This window comes from Staurois parvus, unplaced genomic scaffold (assembly GCF_062004578.1).
Source record: "Staurois parvus isolate SC_StPar_1 unplaced genomic scaffold, SC_StPar_1.0 ptg000962l, whole genome shotgun sequence".
NCBI classification, from domain to species: Eukaryota; Metazoa; Chordata; class Amphibia; order Anura; family Ranidae; genus Staurois; species Staurois parvus.
The window spans coordinates 1,013,674-1,034,240 of record NW_028318758.1 but is presented as its reverse complement, the minus strand read 5'-3'; the positions used below and the strand labels follow the sequence as shown (position 1 = coordinate 1,034,240).

The 20,567-nt window shown below is 42.7% G+C and overlaps 1 protein-coding gene across 1 annotated transcript in view; it reads right to left on the bottom strand.

The window, feature by feature from the left end:
• Positions 1 to 8,347: 8,347 nt before the first annotated feature.
• Positions 8,348 to 20,567, bottom strand: part of TNFRSF17 (TNF receptor superfamily member 17) — a 164,621-nt gene continuing 152,401 nt past the window's right edge. Inside the window, 1 exon segment of the mRNA XM_089657082.1 lies at positions 8,348 to 8,741. Within this exon segment, the coding sequence (XP_089513208.1) occupies positions 8,480 to 8,741 (262 nt within the window). The 3' untranslated portion in view covers positions 8,348 to 8,479.

Sequence of the window (20,567 nt, the reverse complement as noted above, 5' to 3'; positions counted from 1 at the left end):
AGACAGGTGTCAGGGTTGTACCTGATTCAGGAAGACAGCAATGTCATGCGGTGCCAGAAGAAGCAGGGGGTGTGCTAAAACGAGGTCTGAAGTTTTGTCCAACAGTGCTTGAGCAGCGTAGACAGCTCTTAGACATAAAGGACCATCCCTAGCTACAGGGTCCAAGTGGCAAGAATAGTACCAAATGGGTCTGGTTGTCCTCCATGTACTTGAGTCAGGATTCTCGTGGCGTGGCCTTGCTTTTCAGACACAAACAGTTTGAAGGGTTTCTCATAATCTGGAAGTCCCAAAGCAGGAGCGGTGGATATTGCTTGCTTCAGCAGAATAAAATTGTCCAGAGCCTCACTTGACAAAGGTAAATGGCACAGACTTGAGAGCATCATAGAGTAGTTGCATAAGGACCGATGCATTAGGGATCCATGCCCTGCAGTAGGATATGAGGCCAAGAAAGGCATGCAGTTGTTTAGCTGCTTTTGGCTGGGGAATGTCCTGGATTGCAACTACACGGTCTAGTGTAATATTCCTTGCGCCCTTGGAAATACAGTGGCCCAAAAAGGTGACTTTCTTGGAACACCATTGTAGTTTGTCTTTTGAGGCCTTACAGCCTTGTTCAGCCATGTACCAGAGCAGCTTTTCAGATGCTTCTGCTGCTAAGGGGAGGGTGTCGGCACACAGCAAGAGGTCATCGACATATTGGAGCAGGATCACAGTAGGATTCTCTGCCTGCCACGTGCTTAAGATCCCTGCTATTGCCTGAGCAAATTGACTGGGTGAATTTTGGCTCCTTGTGGCACAACTGTCCAGATGTACTACCGGCCCCCATGGGTGAAGGCGAAAAGATACTGGCTATCTTGAGCAAGGGGACACTGAAGAAGGCATTGGCCAGGTCCACCACTGTGAAATACTCAGCCTCTGGAGGTACACCTGATAATAAAATATGTGGATTTGGCACAATTGGGGTATCCAACACCGTGGCTTCGTTAACTGCTCACAGATCCTGCACCATTCTGTACCTGTCTGGTTCCTCCTTCTGCGTTTTCTTTTCTTGACAGGAAATAGGGGTGTGTTACATGGTGAGGTGCAGGGGACCAAGGCTTCGTTTTGGACTAGAGCAACTACATGTTTTGATATAGCTGCTGACTGCGCCAGTTTAAGTGGGTATTGAGGCTTTCGGGGCAATGATCTTTGCTCTTTGAACTTGACTGAAACCGGTGGCACCTTCAAGTGACTAATGTCTTTGGGTCCCGTGGACCATAAGCATGTAGGGATTCTATCAAGTACTTCCTGTGGTATTGCACCTGGGGTTATTGCTTCATGTAATGTCACCATGAGGGGTAAGGAGCACAAGGCAGAAGAGTACGTCTGGCATGGGTTTGGGAGTCATGCCTATCGGCGTCCTTGCCGCTTGCGGCTGTTAATCATCCGACTCGAATGCATTGTCATTCATATGTCCGGCTTCTACTGTAGGGAATATGGGAATGTGATATGAGCCATCCTGGTTTAGAACAGGAAGAACTGGGTATAGGCCTTGGTTGGGCCTTCTGGGTGTGCCAAGATGGCCGCCAGCCGGAAGTGCACTGGGCACAGGAAGTGACAATACAGGTGCAGCAAGATGGCTGCTATCCGGAAGTGTACTGGGCTGGGCAGGAAGTGACAATACAGGTGCAGCAACATGGCTGCTACCAGGAAGTGTCATGGTGGGTTGTACTTGGGCTGGGGTGGTGGGAATAAAGTGGGCGTTAGACAAAGGGCAGGGCTGCCCCTCCCCTCTTTTGTTCCAAATTCCATAGGGAGGTGGTGTTTGGCACACTTCCATTTTCAACCTTGTGATACACATACATTGTACAATCGCCATTTTTCTGGATTTCTTCTATCCAGCCTTCTTTATGTAACGCTTTTGCAGTTCTATACCAAGCTTCTGTCACTTTCAGCAAACCTTTATCACATAAAACTCCTCTCTGTTCCTACAATAATATACACCACTCCTCTGGCTGAAGTCGGGCAACGCTGACCTTCAGCTTACAAACTTTCGCTACTTTAGATAACTTTTTAACTGCTTCACTACCTTCTCTCTTCTTCACAATATCACGTGCTAGTAATCCTTTTTCTTGCTTGGCTGTCTTCTGACCCATTTTCCCTTCCTCTCTCTGAGTCACCCAACTCTTATCCAAGCTCTTCTTGCTCTGTTCTGTTCTTTCACCGTAGTCTCAGCTAACTGCTTCAGGGGCAGCACGGGCAACTAATAGGTTAATATCTCTCCTCCGCTGCTTTCTGTTTTATCTCAGAACAAACAGTAATCCACAAATACACTCAGAACAGGACATTACACCTGCCGTCCCTCGCTCCGTGAAGCCTCAGCAGCTGAGCTAAACCCTCAGGGGTCTCCCACACTTTCAACCCCGAGTCACCGTCTGTAGACACTTGTTGCAAGGTCCCGTCTCCTCAGGGGCCAACAGCTCACCTGGCTGAACACCGAATTGCAACTTTTCACAGTCGCTCAGGACGACAGACACTGAAAAATAATACACAGTCAGCAGAGATCCAGTGGCAGGTTCATTAAACTGCCCCAGGAGAAGAATAAAAATTACCTGCCTCTAGATGGCCTCTGGAAGCCGACAAGACCGGCGGCCAGACGGGACAGAAACAAATCGTACAGTGGTAAGTAACAAAAGTACCTACCGTACTTAGGGCTGCGCAGGCCCTTTGGTCTGCCAGCCGCTCAGTCCCTCACGCGGTCTCACGTCGGTCAGAACCTGGGGCCCCACGTGGGCGCCAGCTAAAATGGTCATGAGAACCACAATGGGGTTCAGGGTAGGATTTCTGCTGCAGTTCCTAATTTTTTGAGAAATGAATTGCACGTGCACGCCAGAAAATGATCACACCGACAATGGTTCAGTATAACCACGTCCTCATCTCTGTTTATTGCAGGGCGGTGCTTAACCTTTTATACATAGAAAACAATAGAGTATACGTCATTATTATGTAAATATGATCATAGTCTAAAAAGCGCATTTTGGTTGGCTTAAATATAGAAAGAAGGCAAAAACTTAAAACTTGAAGCTTTTCGCCGTTATCTCTTCACTCCCTCACATATTCAAGGCCGTAACTGCAAGATCCTCACAGCTTGACGGGAGGGGTTGAGAACATCGCTGAACAAACAAGTTAAGGAGGACTGCAAAACCCAGCAGACAAAATATATACGCACAACACATATATTTAGAAATATAAAAAGTATAAAAATATAAAAGTAAATATGTATAAAATGTATATATATTTAGGAGAAAACCGAATAGACATTTTACCAAATCCATCACAACTGTAAAGAAATATGTCTTATTAACTGGCCTCTATTTTGTATAATGCCTCCATTTTAGATGTGTGAACAGTTAGTTTCGATTTTGAGTTTCACTTGTAACACCTCTCCCGTTTCCTGATTTTAGTTTCTATTCTCAGTAAATGGAACTACCTTATATGGTGGTCCTCAGCCATATGTAGTTTCTTTCTTCTTTGATAAGAGTATAATATTTAATTGGTTGCTCTGGTTTTGTAGAAAACTGCTTGCACGCATTAAACTTTCAGAGATTTAGCTTGCACACTTCGGTGTCTGGAGCTTTATTTTTCCTGGATCCAGAAGGTTCAAAAATATTCGAGGACATTTGGGCTACAGACAGGAATTGATCCTTTCGCTACTAAGTTTTTTTTATATAGCGGCACCCACTAGAACTGCAGTTCATTTATTTATTTATATAGTTTTACCTATTGTGAAAACACCTAGGGGAATAAACAATTGACGAACATTGTTTCCATAGTGCTATCTTCTATAGCACTGTGAGCCAAGCTATTTAAATAGTGTTCCACCTCCCCTTCCTCCCCCCCCGCCCAAGCTGTCACTATTTAAATCATGCTGCTAGTCCAAAGCGGTAGTGTCCTCTAAAACCTATTACCGCCTCCCACCAGTGCCACCCCCTACTCTTTGCAGACACAAAGGAGTTGCCAATTTGCTGCAGGACGGCAACTCCTGGCTGTCATGTTTTGACAGTTGTCATGCCTAAATTTCTCTGAAGCTGACTAGCTCTATGTTATATACACTGACAGCCTTGTGGTTTTCCTTTATCCCCTGTCCGCTGACAGCCCTGCGGTGCCTTCATCCTATTGATGCTGATTGTCAAGATTTGAACATATAGGTTTACTATGTTAATTTTATGGAATAAATTGATTGTCTATTTTAATGAAGATCCCATGCTGGATCTCCCTGGATCTCTTCCTGGCAAGCTGCATGATCCCTGTACATCTGTCCACAACTACGTTGCTGACTTGTAAAAGGGAACTGGACTTCGTAGTGTGCTACAGTGGTCTGTGTGTTTTTGCTTATACTTGAAAGGTGGAGCACTTCATTGTTTTTTTTATTTGTGCATATGTGCACTATTTGCATATGTGCACTATTTTAGCATTGTGTGCACATAGTTTAGGAATGTGAAAGGCACTAGTAACTTTACTGTTTTTTTGCTTTATTTCCTTTGATTAACTTGTATATTGTGAGGTTTTTTTTTGGGGGGGGGGGGGGGGTTAATTACAAAGCACTGCACATTTCTGTTGTATTCCTTGGGCACATGGTGTGGTGCTGTGGAGTGTCGGTGGTTGGAGCACAGATTGGGTTTAGCAATAGCATTGCTGAATAAGGCTTCTGTAGGTAATAATGAAGTGGACACTACTGCTGTGCCAAAGGGAGGGGCTGCAGAACAGCCTCAAGGGCGTGCTCACTGCTGCAGAGGTTTTGCTCACAATCTATAAAGTGAATGGTGTGGTATACCAAACTGACATTGTCCCTAGAGAAAACTTGAAACAGATCAATATCACTGAGACTGAGAGGTTTATGGTGAATCCTGCACCTGACTCCGGGAGAGCACCAGGTTATTGTATCAGGTACATCCAGTAAGGAATAAGCCCTTTTAGGAAATGAGTCTCTCCGCATTCCCAAGGAAGGACCCCAGGAAGGTCTTATGTGTGGAATCGGGGTGCCTTTTTATGACAGACATGCTTACACAAATATTAGAATTCTGGAATGTACAGACAGTATATATCTTGCTGTCTCTTCTTCGATCAGATGAGCTGGTACTGTGGAGTGCCCCTAATTGGAGCTGGGTATTACAGGTTGTACTGGGTAAAGATGGCCGATATTGGAATTGTGTGATGCATTGTTTGTCAGTAATGTTGAAAACTGTCTCAGTGCATTGCTGGGTTGTTTCCCAGTAGTGTTGTGCATGAGAGGCACTCTGGAGCACTGTTGGACTGGTTAGAGGTATTGGTTAAAGTACCAGAGGATGTGGAAGTTAATGAGACTGGGGAAATCAATCTGAAAATAAGTTGTGTTGAAATTGTCAGTTGGTAGGACAGTTGCTGGCAGAGTGTTGGAAAACAGGAGGCGTGAAACGCTGTGAAGGTCCCATGGGGACCGCTTGCCTGTGTATGCTCCCTGCTCAGACACTGTCCTAGCAAACACTGGGAAAAATGGCGCTGATGACATTAACAATATTGATCTGTGCAATTCAGTGTGGAATATTGCTATCAGTAGTGCTGATAAACAGAATAATGAGTTGCTACTCTCTGATGGTTTGGTTCCCAAGAGTAACCGGGAAGGGTTGGTAACCCTAAAAGACAGATTGCTGAGTTTGGTAGCAAAAATGTAGGGGTTGGCACAATGCAGAAGCAGATGGAGACAGAGCAGCAAGGAGCTGGAAGAGAGGCAAGGCACAGATTGTGCACAGAAGTACTGAGGTGCTGTATTTGATGGTCTGGAGGTCCAATAAGGTACCAGGCTGCTCTAGAAAGCTATGAGGTTGAAGTTGTTTAAGTTTGTGTTGATGGTGGAAATCCCTGCGTGTGAAACTGACTTTTTCTGTATGAACTTTTCTGTGGGCATGAATGGCAACACATCCCTAAATTATTTGAAAATTACACAAATCCAAAATCTATTGGGGCTTTATTGGTGTTACAACTTTCAGGAATATACTGAACACTATAGCATCATTGCTAAAAAATACATATTTTATTTTAAGATCAGTATTAAAACAATCTTATATTATGCACTCTTCAGTGCATTTTTAATCACTTTAAATATAGTGTATCTAACCCCCATATGTTTCATACATTTCATACCAAAATAAATGCGTTTTATGACAAATCTCTTCCTCACGAGGTTGTGTATATACACATATGTATGTGTGTATTTACTAAATTTATACAGTGTGAGGCCCTGCCACTGTGTAAAAATAGGTAAACGAGCACAAGGGTCAAATGTAAGCAGAGTGCAGGGCTCCAGAATATCATTTGTGAGTGGAGAGAACTATTTTTACTGCTTTCTCTGGGTTTTGGTATTTCTGGATTGGGTTTCAGAGTATGGAGTTTTTAAAGAGATATGAGAGGGAAGAAATGTCCAGCCCAGTGTACAGATGTTGAAGGAGACTGTCAGGCTGTGAGTGCAGATGCACACGGCCTTTAAAATGAAGGACTTGTGCATAGTGCACAGCTCACATTAGGAGACAGGTGTGCTCCACTGAAGGGGCAGCAATCCATGCTGGAGGAGGAATTCCTTGTCTGTTGGGCTCGAGAGTCGAGGTGGCTAAGTGAGCCTGGGAGACTGAGATAGCTGGGATGAGACTAGGCGATTCCGGAGGACTGAGGGAATCTAGAAGCCTCGGAGGAGTTAGAGAACTTGGGATGTCAGGAGAACTCTTATTAAGAATCCAGGGGATAGTTATATCCGGATGCTATAACTGAATAGGTTGGTGGCGTCAGGAGTGCTAAGAGGGCTGCAAGAGGAAACAGAGGACAGACAGACATGTGGTGATCCGCAATTGTTCAATTGCTGTAGATGCTAACCTGAATCTGTTGAAAGCGCTGAGATTACCCTAGCTCCAAATATTTGGGAGCTCCATATATTCACGTAAGTTATATGATCCTGGTTATCCCTCCTGTGGCCAATTATACACCACCCTGTCTGCCTTTAGGGCTTATTCACTGTGTCTTGTTTGGGTTTTGCCACTATTTAAAACAACTGTGATCAGGGGCGGACTGACCATTTGGAAACTCGGCACTGCCCGAGGGCCCGGGGTCAATAGGGGGCCCCATGATATGCCCCTGATACATTTTTCATAGGCTTTTTTGAGTTTGGGCAAGGACACAGGGGCCCCATGATCCCCTATTGCCCAGGGGCCCCATGAGTTGTCAGTCCGCCCCTGACTGTGATCCAACGATTTTGCTTTGATTGGTGTGCTATTGTATGAGTGGTCTTCAAAAAGTTTCTGCACTTTTTTTTAACTCTATTTATTAAGAATTTTCAAAAACAATGTCACAACTCTTATACTAAACTAGCAAGGTCAGCCAGCTTGCCAGTCAGACTAGTCACATGACAATCTCAGACACGACCAACTACTACTCCTCCCACCCACTCCATTTCAAATGAAAACATAAGTGCGGAAACTTTTTGAAGACACCTTGTATACTTTCTGAGGAAGCCTACAATAGGTGAAACATGTTGAAATTACTATACCATCAGAATCAACAGTAAAATTATGCTGTGAATACACCAGTAAGAAGTTTTTTTCCTGAAAAATGTTTTTATGGATATAAAATAATAGGTGTTTTTATATTTGAAATGGATTAATAAAAATTATGAATTTTGTATCTTACATTGTAGTACATTATTGGTACCTTAAAAATCCCGGCTTCTATTTCTTGTCTATAAATGAAAGTTCTGATCATTGACAAAAAGCCTGTTTTCCCTCCGGCCTTTGATTAAGGCCTCATTTACATGTTCAGTGGGGGGTGATTAAAACTGGTGGTTAAGCAGCAGTTTTACCAACTCCTGACCACCCAGCCTCGATTAACATTTTAGTTTACACTGCCACAGCTGCAGTACAGCACAGCAAAAATGATTCCACTGTTTGAGCTTGGTGGGCAGTACCACTGGACTTCCAAGTGTTAAAACAGGGTTCAAGAGGAGCCTGTCAAATTATTATACAGGATTTATATTAATGCCACTGAGAAGCAATCCACTGTGGATCGCTTTTCAGCGGGATAGTAAACACCACTGCAATTATAAATGTGGACTAAGGTTGTGTGGACATTTCATAAGGGCTCTCAATTTCACCAAGCCACACTGAGGTGACTAAGAAGTGTGCCTGGTCTTCGTATCTCCAAAGCATTAGTCAATTACCTCAATAACATTCCTAAGGTGTAATCACATAAAATATATGTATATATCCTAACCTAATACAATAGCCAATACAACTCAGTTTTCTCAAGAAGATATAGTTGTATGGTTACACTTTATTGGTCCTCTTTCTGCATTAATTGATGGCTAACAAGGTACAAGACACTTCTAATGAACGTTACAACTTAATTATTTACAGTTTGAGGTAAAAAAAAAAACGTTTATACATTGCTTTTAATCCATATACTACATGTATTTGGGGCTTTATTAATTGTCAAATAGTTTGTTTTCTTGTTCCAAAACTATACATTGTGATATCTCCACATAAGCATCTCCTCTCACATCTGGTTCTGAGTTAAAACTAGCAGATGTTTTTGTGGTGACAAGAATAGCAGCTCCTTCCTCTACAGCTGGCAGAGGAAACAAATAGTCAGATAAATTGGTGTCATCGTTATTGCCAATTGCGCACCCTTCCACTTCTTCATTCTCCACCTCCGGTGTTTTCACTTCGTTGTATGCAGACTCCACACTGTTCAATATGTTTTCAGCATTCTTTAAAATACACTTATTGGCTGTTTTGAGTGAATCTGTAAACAGAGTTTAATGGAATTTGTTAAAAAATACTTTGTTGACAGCATAGTTATATGGTAGGCAGTGTACAGTATAAACTTGTAGTTGTGGTAGCAAAAATTAGTCATCAGTGCTAGCATATTTCATGTGTAAGTCCAAGCTCACCAACTGACCTTGTATCCTTTCCAACAAAAATCAATTCTAAAACCCATAGTATGTCTTCTGTAGCTTTGCAACTTATTTATAGGATAAAGTATCCTCCACCCAGCAACAACAACTATAAAAAAAAGTGCACTGGAATAACTTTGCAACTCTAGGATTACATGTATTGTATAGAAAGAGAAATATTTTACATTTAGCAAGCAGTGTCAAGAGAAGATCACGTATAACAGTCCCCCAGAGCAGTATCAGATCTAGGTGTGTGCGCCATCAAGATCCCCCTCCTCCCTCAGGACCAGTGGTGTCAGTATCAGGAAGTGGAGAGACCATATGGGTATTGCGTAACCTCAGCAATGTCAAGTCCACATGGTTGCCCGGTGCCCTGGCACTATATACTGTGCCGCATCATTTATTTCCATGGTGCAGGTCGGCAACCAGGATGCATGGCATCATTAATTGCTATGCTGCCAGCGGCCTGCTGGTAATGGATGGCCGTGATCCAGGGAGGGCATTCAGAAGTGGATGGAAGTCTAGACATGCTCCACATACTGTCCTCTGCCCATGACAAATCAGGAAGTGAAGGGGCCATGGGGGCATTGCTCGGCCTCAGCAATGCCAAGTCAGCAATGCCAAGTCCACATGGTTGCACAGTGCCCTGGCTCTATGCCATGCACCACATAATTCATTAAAAAAACAGAGTTCAGGACTGGAGTGACTCATGATTTTGCATAGTTTAAAAGGGTATCATGACTGGGAAAAAAGTTAAGAAATGCTGGCCTAATACATGCTTTTCTTCATAGCCCTGTGGAGCTATAGGGAACTAATATTCCTGCGTCTGCATTACCCAGAAGTGGTCAGATGTTCTTTACAGAGCATCTCAAATTGAATTGAAAGTAATTTTAGTATGTTCTTTACTTAATATGTTCTGTATATGCATTATTTACCCTTTAATTGATATTTAAATGTTATAAATTGCATTTACTATTTGCAGATGAACAGTTACTTTTAACAAGCTCAAAGTTGCAAATTTTTTTACCTAGCACTGTAATGAAAGATACCTGATTCAACAGATTGCTTAAAGATGCAAAGCAGCAAGTCACCCCAAGCCTTTTTCCTAGCAGAAACAGTTCAGTCTGGCTAAGTTTGTTACACAGAAGCTTTAAAGTGGTTGTAAAAGTCAGATGTGCAATCTGAACAAAGCACATCCTTCCATAATGTGTACTTATCTCTGTCCAGGGGAGACTGACCATTTGGAAACTCGGGCACCGCCCAAGGGCCCGGGGTCAGTAGGGGGCCCCATGAGATGCCCCTGGCAACTTTTTTCATAGGGTTTTTTGAGTTTGGGCAAGGACACAGGGGCCCCATGATCTCCTATTGCCCGGGGGCCCCATGAGTTGTCAGTCCGCCCCTGTCTCTGTCCAAAGCTCGGAGTGTGATTTCTCTATGTTGCTTAGCTCTTTTGTAATCTGCATGAATAACTTCTGACAGCTGGTGATGGGGAGGGGAGCTACAGCACACAGCCTGTGATTCATATACTCAGGTCTGCATGATTTCTGTGTAGTGCGTGCTGGTGGTGGTGGTGGGGGGGGGGGGGGGTGGTGTCCCTTTGTTCCAATCAGGACTCAGAGTCTTTCTTCCTAAGCTGTGCAGTGTGTGAATTTAGACCTCCCCCCCGCTTTGTGCTCCTGAGAGATGCTGACAGATTCTATATAAATCTGTATTACAAGACTGTAGAGGACAGAATGCTGCAGATAAACAGGTACAACCTATGTAGGAGGATTTGTTTATTCTGTGTATCTGCTGAGCCTTCAATGATTATATGTGAGGGTTTTCAACCATTTAAAGATACCCTGTCACCAACCTATTTCTACAAACACATTCATTTGTCCTTGTGACTTTAACCACTTGTCCTCCAGAGGATTTACTCCCCTTCCTGACCAGGCCATTTTTTGCGTTATGGCGCTGCGCTATTTCAACTGGTAATTGTGCAGTCATGCAATACTGTACCCAAATTAAATTTATGTCCTTTTTCACACAAATAGAGCTTTCTTTTGGTGGCATTTGATCACCTCTGGGTTTTTTCTTTTTTGCGCTATAAATAAAAAAAGACAGAAAATTTTGAAAACTATATTTTCTCATTTTTGTCATAAGAAAATATCCAATAAACTTAAATTTGGTCATAAATTTAGGCCAAAATGTATTTTGCTACATGTCTTTGGTAAAAAAAATCCCAATTACTGCATATTAATTGGTTTGTGTGAAAGTTATAGCATCTACAAACTATGGTATAGATACTGGAATTTACACTTTCTGACTAAGTGATAATTACAAAACACAACCAAAAACCCTTGCGCTGAATGAGTGCTTAATGTGGAGTTCCACTCACACTGTAAAAAAATAAATGTCAGCAGCCAGAAAAACTGTAGCTGCTGACTTTTAAAAAACAGCCATTCACCTGTCCTGCGATCCCGCGGTGTCCTCCCCGCAGCCCTTCACAGACGGGTTCCCAATATGCATGCGAGAGTAGTGCTGCGCTTCCAGAATGGGACCTGTCATGTGTCCCAGAAGACTACAAGGAGAGAGGGTTGGAGGACAACTTCCACTTCCGATTGCCTATGCCAGGGGTCTGCAACCTTTAAGACATAAAGAGCCACTTGGACCCGTTTCCGAGAGGGAAAAAAAGACTGGGAGCCGCAAAACCATTGCAACATTTAAAACAAATCCGACACTGCATATATTGCAAAAAGCGCTCTGGTCATGAAGGGGGTTTAAGGGCCCAGTAAGCAAAGGGTTAATCAGGGCCACAGTGTATCGTCATAATCACAATCAGAGCCTTAGGTCAGTGGTGGGCAACCTTTTTTTTCAACTGAGCCAAATCTCGCCAAAACCACGATTGAAATTTATTTTGAGAGCCACATTTTTAAAACTGAAAATACATCCCCCATATAGTAATTCATCCCCCATAGTAATTCATCCCCCATATAGTAATTCATCCCCCATAGTAATTCATCCCCCATATAGTAATTCATCCCCCATAGTAATTCATCCCCCAGATAGTAATTCATCCCCCAGATAGTAATTCATCCCCCCTATAGTAATTCATCCCCCCTATAGTAATTCATCCCCCCTATAGTAATTCATCCCCCATATAGTAATTCATTCCCCATATTGTGTCAATTCACTTACCTTTGCTCCGCGCGTTCCTCTCGCCGTGTTCCCGCGCCGTTCCGGTCTTCAGGGCGGACTGTGAGAGTAGAGGAGTTCGTCACGCTGCCCCGCCTACATCCTGACAGCCAATGTTTGCCACGCTCCGCGGGCCGGGTTAAAAGGTCCGCCGGGCCGTAGTTTGCCCATTGCTGGGCTAGCTGCAGAGTCCTGACTTTTGGGGCGGTCGCCCGAGAGGAGGGAGGGGAGCGGGCGCCCGGCACACAGAAGAGCCGCATTAAAATGTGTAAAGAGCCGCGGCTTGCCGACCACTGAGCTACGGCAACCCTATTGCCTGTCACCTGGTGGGCAGTGTGCTCCGGAGCCGCAGCAAAGGTGAAAAAGAGCCGCATGCGGCTCTGGAGCCGCGGGTTGCCAACACCCGGCCTAGGCGATCCCAGTGGAAGTGGAAGAGGGTACCTATAAATATAAAGTGCAGCGCTATCCCTAAACTAATTATATATAAATATGAAGTGCACACTTGGCTAAAAAGTGCTCTAAATAATGACACAAGGTACTAAACTTATGTGCAAAAAATTGTGCATTTACAAATATGTGCATTAGCAAAAAAATTTGTGCAACCCGTGTACTTCAAAATGAGAATAAAGTGCAATCAAAATCACTCCAACCATCTGTTATAAATAATGATAAGTCCAAAATAAGATTAAAGTGTCCAAATGCAACAAAAGGACTAGCAATCTTCATGCATGTGTCACACGTGTCCACACTGTGTGAATCCAAACTTTAGCAGTGATGGCCCCTCACCTCCTTGCCAAGACCCCACAGGGTCAGCTCACTTTACAGCAGGACACCCTTTAGATGGCTCACCAGTGCCTCTTACACTCTAACAGCGGTCTCCTCCTCGGTTCATATACAAACAAAAATTCACATAGTGTAATCCAGAAATGCCCGTAGCGAAATAAAGAAGAAATAGCGCAGGGCATACATGACTAGGCCCAGAGTGGGGGAAGGAAGAGCAGAAAGGGTTAAGGTAGCTCCAGGGGGATTTGTTATTGTTAGTGGGGGGTAGCTGATTGGTAGAGGTTGGTGTAGGTGGGGTTTTGCTGCACCTTAGGGTGGGAGGTTCTGTGAGGGGGCGTCAGTTAGCTGGACGGCAAGAGTGTGAGCTTCCCTCCTGCCCTCCCTGTTTGGGTGAGTTTTGGGTCCCTCCAGGTGAAGGGGGGGATTCTGTTGGTTCATGGACGGTTGTTGGTCTTTGGAGGCGGTTCTTATTTGGACGGTAAACAACAATGGTGTGGGACCCATCCGTGGTATGGGATGCCCGGGGACATTCCCAGTTAACCGAGGTTTAACTGGAAGGTGGTGGTGCTGCACTGCGGACGGTATGGTTGTCTCCGAGCTGGTTGGTTGCGGCTGGAGGCCTTGTGTATATGGTTGTCCGCAGGTGCATTTCGGATCGTTTTGGGGTGCCTTCGAAGACCAACAACAATTCTGTGGGTTTCTGTTATACGGCATGGTTGGTGGCGGTTGTTGGTCTTTGGAGGCGGTTCTTATTTGGAAGGTAAACAACAATGGTGTGGGACCCATCCGTGGTATGGGATGCCCGGGGACATTCCCAGTTAACCAAGGTTTAACTGGAAGGTGGTGGTGCTGCACTGCGGACGGTATGGTTGTCTCCGAGCTGGTTGGTAGCGGCTGGAGGCCTAGTATATATGGTTGTCCGCAGGTGCATTTTGGATCATTTTGGGGTGCCTTTGAAGACCAACAACAATTCTGGGGGTTTCTGTTATAAGGAATGGTTGGTGTATTGTAACTTGAGTTGTTATTAAAAGGCCATGTTGGCCATTTACTCCAAAATTGGTGTTATGTCTTTTGTTAGTATAATTGGTTAAGGGGAAGGGGGTAATGGTGATAATGGGGAAGTGGACGAGCCTATCTCTGGTGCAATAGTCATGTTTATTTTGCTAAGTAGATAAGTAGTAAAATTGCCCACTCACATTTAAAATCGTCTCTTCACATGCCTTCAATACCCCATGCTATGAATCTCCTGCATGGGCATATAGATACAGGGGTTTCAAATATGGCCACCACGCCGGAAATGACGTCACCGCGCTCCCAGAATCCTCCTCGCGTTCCGACGCGTTGCGTCACGGTAACACGTGACTTCCTCAGGGTTAACGCCCACCGAGGACTGAATTCTATATATACTATTCCCAACCCAATCAGAATTGGGGGCGGACCCGAGCGGCCATTTTCTCGGAATCCACAGGTATTATTCATTGTTGCGGTGACCGTAACATTAAATGAAGGATATGAAGCAACGGGCCGGCAACCTATACACACCTTCCCCTATACGGCAGTGCGAATGTAATCCTCCACCTACGGACTACAAATTTAATAATTCATTATGGCTATCCAAATTACAATTAATAATATCATAAAATAAAATAAGACTGGGGGAATTTATAAAGCATATAGGGACAACAAATTCCACCGAATCTATCACCCACTCCCCCTATTGGAAACATTACATATTACACTATAAAATTACAATACCCATCAAACTAATTTTATTAATATTACATACAATCCATAAAATCAATAAAACTATATATATATATATATATACCCATGAATTCATCCATAGCATCGGTTTACAAACTTACTTAATAATGGAACCTATCACTACATCATACTTCCCTATTACAAATAATCCCAAGGTCAATCTCTACTACACATAATAAAATATTGTGTTATTAATCCTTCTAAATATTTGCGTAAAACAGATCACTATACAAAATTATCAAATCTATTCCTACCTATGGCGAATCTAAAAAATAAATAAAACTTTTTATTAAAATTTTATTAATTAATCTAACGTAACAAACCAGATATTACCACGTAAACCTCTACACTCATTAATAATCACTAATGAAGCAGTTTAGATCAAAGTCTATGTTTAGGCCTTTTGGGACCTGAGTCTTCATGTCAAAAATCCATTTCGATTCAGATTACTCAAGGACCTTACTTTATGACTCCCCCTCCAATTACCATTATACTTCTCTATTCCCCAGAATTTTAGCATGGAGGGGTCCTTGTTATGATGGGTCAAAAAATGTCTAGGCACACTATGTTTCACTGATCCCTTCTTTATTTTTTGTACATGCTCTCGTAATCGCTTCCATAAAGGTCTTTTAGTCCTCTCCATGTACTGAAGACCGCAAGAGCATTCCAAACAGTACACCACCCCTTCTGTTCTACATGAGATGAATTCACTAATATTATACTCATTTCCTGTGACTGTTGATTTAAATGATGATTTTTTTCTTGTTAGCCCCTTTTGGTTTCTTTACACTGTAATGGCAATTTTGGGCCTACATCTTCATGAAGGTTATTGACTGTTGGGGGATTACACTACAAAAGACTCAATGGAGCTGGGGGGGGATGGAAGGCAACTGCTTCTTTGTGTACCTTGCTCTGAAGCCCACCCATTGGAAGATAACTTGGGTGGGTGGTTCTTGGGATGGTCTTTTGTAAAGTGCATAAAACACCTTGGACAAAGGAGAAGCCCTCCCTTTTGTGCCATGTGCCTTCCACAGCACAGACCTCAGAACATCAGGATGGCTGTAATGTATCACCAGTGCTCTGTCTTTTTCTTGTAACTATCTTGTAGCCTTTGTATTGATGACATTCTGTATTATATTTTTCTTGTATTTGATTAATAGAAAGCTTCCTTGCTGTGTAAATAAATTAGATCTTTATTTTTTGCACAGTGGTTATCTTTTAATATTAACACTATTGGCTAAATTCAGGTATAGACAAAAGGTTATAATCACTTATTACGTTTATAATCTGTATAGGATCAAGTAAATAAGTGTGGATAGCGAAACCGCCAAAACAAATGGTGCCCCTTTAGTGAGGAAGTCTGAATGTTTAGGTAAATGTTACTTATTGTGTGGAATAGATAATTATTTACATCTTTCTTTGTTTTCATGTCTATCTTCCATTTCTGTCTAAAATGCCTAGACTAGTAAGCTTTGTCGAATGTCATTTCTACCTTTTTGTCTTTACTAATATTTTGATGAGACTGATTATGAACAGTATAATTGAAATGAAATTGTACTGAGAGTGTATGAGGAAACATCATAACTGCTGGGTTGCACCTATTGCAGCGGTGTGTGAGTATGAATGAAAGAGATCTGACTGAACTTAAGAGGCAGTGAAATAAACCATAGGATCTGTGCCATTCTGCCTAAAGGTTTTCAGTTGACTCTCGAATGAGATTTTTGGTCAAGACGCTTCCCAATCTTTGCGATTGAAACGTACCTGTGGGCCTAAATCACATTGAATGATCTTGTTGTGTATGAATCTGTCCTCTTTGTAATTTACTAACTGTAGATTGTAAGCGTGTAGTTAGATCTGTGAGAACCAGCTATATTGTAACTACTACACACCATACTGCAAGTAGCTGTGTCTCACGCCTGATGCGTTTCAAGCACTCAAATTTTGATTATTTAAGTTTGCTCTAATCCTTCTTGGGATAATAGGAGCAATTTAGGAAAAAATCTGTCAGAATACTTCAGAAACGTCCACGGGGGGGATTGAACTATCAAGTTCGGGTGATCCCCAGGCTGCTTGAAGGACTATATTACAAGTAGTCAAAAGCAGCAACGGTGACAGGGGTGGTACCTGTCAACCCAATCATTGGCCAGAGATTAGCTACCTCTGGGGGCAACCGCTTAAGGTTGGGGCAACCGCTTAAGGTTGGGAAATTATTCCAGGGTCCAGTATCCGTAAGGATGGGTAACAGCATCAACTCAAGGAGGGCGTCTAAGTGTGGCAAACCCTGCCAACTGACCCCAAGGGAAGAGATGATCGGTAAATATGGACCCTGGGTGGTAGAATATATACATGATTGGGAGCGCTGGACTGGAATGAAGTATTCTAAAAGAGGTACTTTTAAACCTAAGACCTGGGAAGACCTCTGGTATGATCATCGTAAAAAGATGACACGCCCAAATGAAAGAGATGCTTGGAGTATATGGCTGTTAGAGTCAATGAGTAGGGAAGCAGGGAATGTTTTTAATATGGAATCATTCCATGAGAACTCATTCCAAACACTTGAAAGTAAATGTATAAAGGAACAGTCACAAAAGTCTAAATCCCAGAATTGTGACAATGATGAACAGGGGGACAATAAGCAATCTTCAGGACTGGGGCCTTATGCAGTTACCCAGTCCTTGCCAGTGGAATTCTCAAGCACTGATATGGACTGTTATCAGCAGTTGATGAAAAGGGAGAGCCACAAGGTAAGGCCAAAAGACTGTGAGGAACAGGAACAGAACGAGGAAAACAGAGAAGTTAGTCAGGGAAAGGCCAGACTGGAGTTAGAAGAAGATACAAAATCAAAACCTAGCGGGAAAAGTTATAATAAGCGTGCGGGAAAGACTCCACTGATCTTTGCTGCCTGTTGGATGGCTAAGGAATATGAGCATCTGAAGTTGCAAAATGAATCACTACAGGAAGCTCTTGAAGTATCCAAAAGCGACCTGAGTAGTTTAAAAATTTCTGTAACCAATTCTGATGCTAGTCACCAACAGCTAACAAGAGATAACAAAAGATCACAGGAGGAAATTGATCAGTTAGTAGAAAAATTGAAGAACACAGAAAGTGAATTGAATCAATTTTCTGTTGACTGCCAGAAGCAGCTTGCTCATTTTCCCATTAAAGTAGATGATAAAAAGACTGATTTAAGTATTTGTGAATTCAGTGAAAAATCATCCTCTCCTAGTTTATGTGTGAACATTTGTAAATCTCTGGATGGTAGGAGCGATTGTATAGCTGCCCCTTCATCTTGTAAGCAGCCAGAAAAAGTTGCTAATCAGGTGTCAGTCACTGAATATTCTCAGTCTAAAACACAGCCTTTAGTTAATAGATGCCGGACCACCTTAGAAAAGATCAAATGTTATGCATGTGGATTATTTGGCCACATTGCACGATTTTGTCGATCCTCTTCTGCTGGAAAGGTAGTGAAACAAAATCCATACAGCACAATGAGACGCGATGTGGAAGTTTATTCAGCACGCTTTTGTACTTGGCCGAGGTGTAATAAGTATGAACGGCCGAGATCATGTCCCATTCCAGCAGATGAAGGTAGAGAATGCATCTACACAGGCTGAGAATAAGCAACTGAAAAGGGAGGAATCATTAAAAGAATCTCAAACTTCCAAAATGGATTTTATGGAAGTAAAAAGAAAAAGTCCAGGTTATTGGAGAAGACATGCTGGCATTAGTGGTATCTAGAGTTTGTCTTTGAGATAACAAATTGTAAGAGTGTGTTTATGGAATCTATGTTGTCTTGTCTGAAGGTGAATGTAATATTTGTTTAGGCTTCAAAAATCTAATGTCTCAGTTGCTGACAGCCCACCAAGTACAACATTTTGTAAATGAATGGTAACACTAAAATGTTTGTTTTGAGCTGCTCATTTTTATTTTAAGCATGGTGAACAATGTTTTTTGCTTTTTTTTTGGATATTAATGGTATACCATAAACAAAATTCACGTGGTAATAATTAGTTGACGTCAACAATTTATTTTTTTGGAATAGAAAAAGTGCACTCTTTAAACATCTGAGAAATTTTTTTTTTTTTTAATATTCACTGTAAGCTGTGTTGCTGTTGTAAAGCCCTAACCATTGGTTGTTTATTTTTTAGGTGGAAATGTAATGTTTTATTTCTAAATTTTATTGGTGTTTTACCTCACAGGTTTTGTCATTGGCTTTCAGGGCTTTCCGAACAGAAGGCGATCATCTCGTTCCAAAATTATCTTTCTCCTGTATTGTCTGTTTTCACGTGTCCATGTTTATGAGTTTCACCCCCCATTAGCTAGATGGTGCTTGTTTGAGTTTGTCAGTCCGGTTGTGTCTTACTGTTGAGGTCTAGGTGTGTGTTGTATGTTCTATTCTAATTGCCTTGTTGTAACCACGTGATCGTTCATTAAAATGTTTGGCCCCATATTGGTGATCCTCAGTGTGCTGGTGACATTCTTCCTTGCTGATTCTGTTCGGTTCCAGCAGACGGTCGCTGCAGCACCCACTTATACACACCACCATTTGTAATGTGTGCGTTTGGATTGTACACTTGTATATCCTAATCTGCCATGTATGGAGCTCTGGTATGAACGAGTTTCTTTGCTCCACTGATTGGCGACTAGGTAAAGCCAGTTTTCAGATGGAAATCTGATTTAGGACAGCGCTAAAAAGTGTTACTACATCTATTGTGTTTGTGTTTTGTGAAGATATTCCTAAGGATCAGTAGGTATGATGGTATATGTAGTGCCATGGCTTTAACTTGTAAGGTTTGGCTGATCCTTGTCTCACAAAACTTGTGTTGTAGACTGGTTAACCTCCTGCTGTTAATTCAGTTAGCTACACCCCCACCCCCCAGCCAGGCTATCTCTTTTTAAGCTTGCCTAATTACCATAGGCTTGTCACCTTATTGTTCCTAGCAGCCTGCCTTTGTGTACCCAATTGTATTTTAAGCCCGTTTCCTGTCCAGTGTCACTGTGCCCCTCTACCTGTCTTCTAGAGATTTTGGTTTGTTTGTATGGCTGTTTTTATGTGTTTTTGTATATTTGTCCCCAATATCTGTGTGTCTCTATGCACACCTGTCAACTTGAATTTTGCCCCCTAATGTTCATTGATCCCAGCGCCTCGGCACTGCAAGAGATTCTTATTTGTTTATTGGCCAATTGATCCCAATAGTAGCAGGTCCTTGAACACTGTGCCTCGGCTCTTCCAAGAGCCCTTCACCTTGTGATACATACGGGTATGTTGTAGTCTCCACAGGTAGTACCCATAAGTGCCCTTCCTATCCTAGACTCCTAGTGTACCTCAACTAATATTACACTACGGATCTGGAGGCACTCAGAATCAAATTGGGAGGTCTGCTACATGTTGGTGAAGGGATCAGGAAATCCAACTTGCTCTGTCCAGTACCCAGGTACAATCAGAGGTGTCCCAGGACCTCGGAGAAATGATTGCCTCTTTCTCAGTGGGATAATTTCCACTTTGAAAAGACACAGGTAGGGTAGTATCCAAGTTTGCTATGAGTCATAAGGATTGGTGGATGGCTCAGGTCCTTGGCTATCAATGCCTGACTTGCACTGTCTCATCCCTGTGTCCAGTTGCAGGGACTGAACAACGTGCATATACCGCAGTCAATTTGGGTACTATCCTATAGTACTGTACTGTGTTATACCCCCGAGTCCATCATGTTTTGATGGTTTATGAGTCCGGACATCCTCAGATGATTGATACTGATGGGTGCTGGAGAAAGGAGGGTGTTATGTTAGGCTTGGGGCTTTTACAGGAGACAGCAATGCTGGCACAAAGAATAGCAGAGACACAGGGATATACCCCTATTACCTCAGGGAAAAGGCTTGGTCTCAAACCTGACACCCC